The sequence below is a fragment of the Cryptotermes secundus genome, unplaced genomic scaffold, assembly GCF_002891405.2.
Source record: "Cryptotermes secundus unplaced genomic scaffold, Csec_1.0 scaffold973, whole genome shotgun sequence".
In the NCBI taxonomy this organism is placed as follows: domain Eukaryota; kingdom Metazoa; phylum Arthropoda; class Insecta; order Blattodea; family Kalotermitidae; genus Cryptotermes; species Cryptotermes secundus.
In genome coordinates, this window is record NW_019745099.1 from 827,942 (window position 1) to 833,904 (window position 5,963).

Below are 5,963 nucleotides of genomic sequence, written 5' to 3' on the forward strand. Positions count from 1 at the left end.
TTTAGCGTGATCTCAAGTTCTTACCTTTCGTCGTGAGCCCAAGAGCGGATGAGGGTGGAGTCCCACGTTTCCGTAGTATTCACATTTATATGAAATTGAAAGTGGCGCCATCTGTTGAAAATTCTTCCGCAGATGGCGAAACATGGGACCACTCCCATATCGTTCATACTCATATGAAATAATAAAAAGCGCCATCTGTTGAAGATTACTCCACGGATAGCGAAGCGTGGGACCGTACCCACGACTGCCCTTGGGGTCACGCAGAATGTTAATAACTTGAGACCACGCTAAATCTGCGAGAGTTAAGAAAATTTGAATTATACCTGCAGCACCCTCTGGTGAACGGATGTTGTTTTAATGTTCAACAGATGGCGCTGCAGGTTTATTTCATACTTTCTTAAATCTCACTCAGTTTTCTTGGTCTCAAGTGATTAACTTTCTGCGTGATTATGAAGGGTGGTTGAGGGTGGGGTCCCACGCTTCCATCCTCACTACCTCCTGCCCTACTCTTATAAAATGAATTCTTCAGAGGAGCTGTTTGCCGAGCCCAGTAAGATACTAAGATGCTATATTTTAACTACACTTCGTGGATTTCCATGAGGTTTTAGTCAACAGAATGCGCTGCAGTTATATTACATTACCTTGATAACTCTCGCTCATAGAATCTGGTCTCAAATGAATAAGTCAAAGTCACCCCCTAAGGGCGGGTGGTTGGTGGGCGGACGGTGGGCCAAAGTTTTTTTTCTTTCTGATCCCATGTGGATTTTAATAAAACCCGCTTAGGTTGAGTGTCTTAATGAGCGGCCGCAAAAAAAAAAAGCAAAAATGTTCCCTCGCCCCGGTCCCTCCCTCTATCTCTCCCGCCTCCTTTACCCTGCCTCCTGACTTCTTTCCATTTTCTTTTTCACAAAAATCCTACTGGTTTTGAACCAGGGACCTTCTGAACACTAGGCCGATGTCTTCACCGCTAGACCACCAGCACCACTGAAATTTATTTTCTTTTATCTTCCTCTTAAGCTACATCTTCGGTTATAATTTCAGAAAAATCAATTAACTTACTTTCTAAATCACAAAACTATAGTTGGTCTCGAACCTTCCAACTCTTCATCACTACGCCGGTGTTTTACCGATAGGCCACCAATGTCACGGAAATCTTTTACCTTTAATCTTCCTCTTATGTTACATGTCGCTATATAATTCCATAAAAATCTCATCACAAAAATACGCGTGTTTTCGAACCACGAACCTTATCTTTAGAACGCCTGTGCCTTACCTCTAGGCCACCAGAACATGCATGTCATAACTTTCTACGATCGTCCTTATATTATGCGACTTGGTTTATAGCTGCAGAAAAATCGTATTCATTTATTCACTTTTCAATTTCTATTAACAAAAGACGTCGTGGTCTCGAACCCGGTACCTTCCCAATACTACGCAAATATCTCACCCATGTACCACCAGATCTGTACAAATTTGTTACCTTCACCTTCCTTGTATAGTACGACTTGCTTCCTACATGCACAAATTTCACTTTTTTCCCCCCACAAAAAATAGTAATGTCTTCGAACCACGTATGCTTCTAAACCATACGCCAGTGCCTTACCAAAGGACCGCCATGGTTATGACAACTATTCGCCTCCGTCTTCCACATATCCTACTGCTTCGTTTCAAAGTAATTTTACGACTGATGGTTGGCCAGTTAGTTTCTCTTAATTTAGAGCCCATACGGACGCTCTTGACCAGATCTTAGTCTTCAAGTAACTTCACTGTTTAGCCTTTAACAGGAATTCTTTTTGATGACAAGACGGGTCTATCCCTTCTCACTTGTCACAGTCAATTACTTTCTATGTTTCGTCCTTCCTCCTCTAAATTGCATGTCACAACCTTTACAACTATAGGTATATATTGTACATGGCTTTTTGGGCAGTATATATAAGCCCCCAATATATATAAGTCCCACGCTTCGAGACTAAAACCTCATGGAAAGCCACAAAGTGTAGTAAAAAATGTAGCATCTTAGTTTCTTATTATCTTCCTTATTGGGCTGTGTAAACCGCTCCTCTGAAGAATTCATTTTATAGGGTAGGGCAGGAGGTACTCGGGATGAGATTATGGAAGCGCGGGAACCCACCCATACTCACCCTTGGCATCACGCATCTATTTAATCACTTGAGCATGCATTTATGTATGTAGGTAGGTATGCATGGATGCATGCACATACGACTGGACCCAAGTATGCACGGATGCATGCAGGTATGCAAACAGGGTAAGTCAACACAGCAATTACAATAATACTCAATAAGACAACGCAGATACAATTGTATTAACATTTGTTTATTTTTGCAATTCTTATTGCTACATGTTTCAACCTTTCTTTTTAGATCATTGAATAAGCATTATGGGACTCAGGATGAGTGTTTTAAAGAGCAGTGAAGAAGTTTTATGAAAGCAAGTTGTGTTCCGATGTTGGTACTTTTTGATTATTCCTTACAGATGTGTTGTTTCTTCCAAAGAAGATTGATTCTCTTTGCCTTCCACCTGTTTACCTTACAGACCATCCCATTTGAGTTAAAATATTGCCCAAAATGTTTCCTAATTCAGAATGTTTTATGCTTGTGATGTAGATTTCTGGAACTCTGACTGTTTGTCTGCTAGATACTGTTCTCAAGATGGAGCTCAGTCCTCTTTTCATGCCCAGCAACAATTCTTTATCCACCAGGGGCGATGTAACCATTTTCTTCTGGTTTCTTTCTGACTCAGACAATGTTTTTTTAATCCTGCTGTGAGGAAGTCCAGCCTTAATCCAAGCAGTGCAGCAAGAGAGGAGAACTTTACACAGAAGGGAAGCATCAAATCCTGATGCCAGGAATTTGTTGGAATCTGTTTCCTTAAGGTCATTGTACAGCATAAGAAACAGTACAGCAGCTACACACATCATGTTCTGTGATAATGCTGACAGTCCACAGAATGGCAATTGTTCTGCTTGTACAATCACATCCAAAGTATCAATTACAGATAGATCATTTTCGAGTTCATTAATAAGTAGTGTTATTATGTTGTTCTGCACTACATCCTTGGTATTGTATTGGAATGATATACTTCCTGAGTCAAATTTGAAGCTTATGATTCCAGACTGTAGCTGACAGCCAAGCTCCAGAACAGTGTAGAAGAACACCCACCTCCTTACAGGGGTCTTCAGAGATGGACTGTGCTTCTGGTGCAACCAGACATCTAAACCTACCTCCCAGTACTTGGCTGCCTGTGTACCCAGTGCCATCTCCTGTAAGGATTTTGACTTGATCATGGCAAGTGTTGCCAGTATATGGCTGAAGGTGCCTGATGGCATGTCGGATGCTGCAAATCTCTGTACGATACACAGCACAGTTGAAGCGTGGACCTGTACAAGTAAAGAAACCAAAAATATTAAAGCCATACTACCAGCTATCCGCATTTTATTTAGGTTCCCAAAGAATTATACACGTTCAAGGTTTTAATACGACTAAATGTATTAGCTCCAATCTTTTCTAAAAAGTAAAACAAGTAAAGGTATCCCTGTAACAGGCCGTGGAGGCCCATAGGGTTGTGAGATGTTGAGGTTCCCACATTTTCCAGACAATCGGCCCATAGATGGCAGCAAGGTTGTCAGCCCTACATGCCGGCCGCCCTTTATCCCCAAGAATATTCCAAGAATAATCCTGGTACTCATTTTTGTTAGAGGCTGAGTCGACCCCAGGGTCATAGTGTGGCTGGAAGGATTAGCTCAACTGAAAAAATCAAATGACCTCATCGGGACTTGAACCTGCGACCTTACAGCTTATAGCATAGTGCCTTAACCAACTACACTACCGCGTTCATACTAAGAACATGAGAATGACTGTGACTTGTCCCAAAATGTGTGGACACAATACTGTACTATGATTACGATGTTATGCACAGCCATTAAAAACTGACAATAAATGGTGAATTTTGAAGATCTTTTGGTTTATGCTGTTAATGGAGTTCACTGTACACTCTCCACTTCCCTCATCCACAGAGTAACCAGTATGGCTATTATGAAGAAAATCAACCATATTTTATCGGAATTGACTCTATATACATTTGGTTTATAATTGTCACTATACCTTGGCCAGGTACTGAACAAGTAATGGTCTGGACTTGTATTTGAGGGAGGGCTCATTTTCAATCTTTCACAGAACATCAATCATTCTGACTGAAGTTTTTCTTCAGGCCCTCTAGGCAACTGCTGGGACAGTACCTCAAATAGGCCATGATCACTTTCTTCCAAACATTTTCTAATTCACCATTCATCTATCAATCTATCATCCAACAGGGAAAGTGTCATTAAATAGGCACAAAAGAGATGAAGAAACCATACCCTGGCAGCAAGACTGAGGGCTGGGCAGCTATCAAAGATTGCAGAGAAAATATGATGTGCCATGTTTTTGGAACCTGACACAACTGTTGTACTGAGACCAGTGAGGAGGTAGCGCACCAAACTGAGATTTAGGAAGCCATTGCAGTCACTCAAGGTGTCCTTCTGCAAGAATCACATGAGACAAAGATTACTGCTTCTTTTATAATACTTCCAAACATGATGAGAAAGAACATACAGAAAAATATAAACTGAATTACCAATGCAACTCACTGAATGTTCATCTAGTAACTAAGTGCTTAATACTGTGTGCTGTGTGACAATGAGCAACATCAGACCATTTATGAAAGTTTATTTCCTACTAACAATGCAGTGAAGATTTATTCCTTCCATCACTTTGGAGAATTTTTAGTGCCACATTTCATCACAGAAATTATGTAACTGAAGAATTTGTATTCATCACACACATCATAACAAACAATTTTTGCTAATAGCTTGAGTATGGATCTTGAAAAATTCTATTCTCTTTGGTTATACAAGTCACAGTACACTCCCACTGACACATTTTGGCCAGCAGCCACTTTTTAACTGGCAGAAGCAATCCTGCAGGTGTCTTCCTACGATCTCCTTACATGCCATCTCTGTAACTTCTTTCATCTGTTCTGCTAATGGAACCTACATTCCTTTAAGGGGGATTTCATTCTTTGGAAGAGGCAGTAACTGTACCTGGATAGCAGATAAATTAGCAAGAACAGTGACACAACTCTTGTTCAGATACTCCTGCACCAAAAGAGATTGACAAACTAGCACATGGCCATGGTGGAGCACCCAATTTCCAGATTTCCAAAGATAAGGAAATTTTTCCCAGAAAGACTGTCATAGAGAGCAAATAATTTCTCTGTATATAGTCTTACTAACATTACACTCATCTGTTCTGTGACATGACCTCATGAACACAAGCACTGGCAGCTGAAAAAGTTCAGGGGATATTTTACTCTGCGCACACTATAAGATTCACATATTTGTGTTTGGATACATTTCTCCATCTATTTTACATAAACAGAGAGTGCACACAGCATTGGTGTGTATGTGTGTACAAACATGTATGCTTAGGTGTGCAAGTATTGATGTCTACCAGTGTTACTAAAAACTCACCAAGCGTGTGTTTACCAGATTAGCAACACATTTTACTGTATGTAAATCAGGACTACTGAAGTGAGAGTTGCTGTAGAGAAGCCATGGCTGGAGAACAGTCACAATTCTGTAAAATACCAAACACTTCAAAGAACACTCACTTATATCCAATCTTTGTGTTTTTTCAACGAAATTCTGTATTATGACACTCTATAATTTCTACTGTATGGTACTTAAATCCCACTAATGATGACACGTTACCACATATTTATACGAAGGGGGACCCAAAAATAACCGGAAATGACCTGTTGCGCGCGCATGCTTTGTAGTTACGAGTTGTGCTGCTAGGTGGTGTTAGCTGGGGGTCTCCCGCGACTGTTAGTGAGCTGGCGTCAGTCTGAGTTAAGTGGTTTGTCTGTGGTGCTCTGTTGTGTGCGTTCCTGTTTCAACCCTTTGG

The 5,963-nt window shown here is 40.7% G+C and overlaps 1 protein-coding gene across 4 annotated transcripts in view; it reads right to left on the minus strand.

The window, feature by feature from the left end:
- Positions 1 to 2,313: 2,313 nt before the first annotated feature.
- LOC111875016 overlaps positions 2,314 to 5,963 on the minus strand; it is a 40,336-nt gene continuing 36,686 nt past the window's right edge. For all 4 annotated transcript variants that reach the window (XM_023871016.2, XM_023871017.2, XM_023871018.2 and 1 more), the window contains 3 exons: positions 5,528 to 5,633; positions 4,376 to 4,537; positions 2,314 to 3,397 (listed from right to left, as the gene is read on the minus strand). In XM_023871016.2, coding sequence (XP_023726784.1) covers positions 2,543 to 3,397; positions 4,376 to 4,537; positions 5,528 to 5,633 — 1,123 coding nt within the window. In that variant the 3' untranslated portion in view covers positions 2,314 to 2,542. The remainder of the gene's footprint in view (positions 3,398 to 4,375; positions 4,538 to 5,527; positions 5,634 to 5,963) is intronic.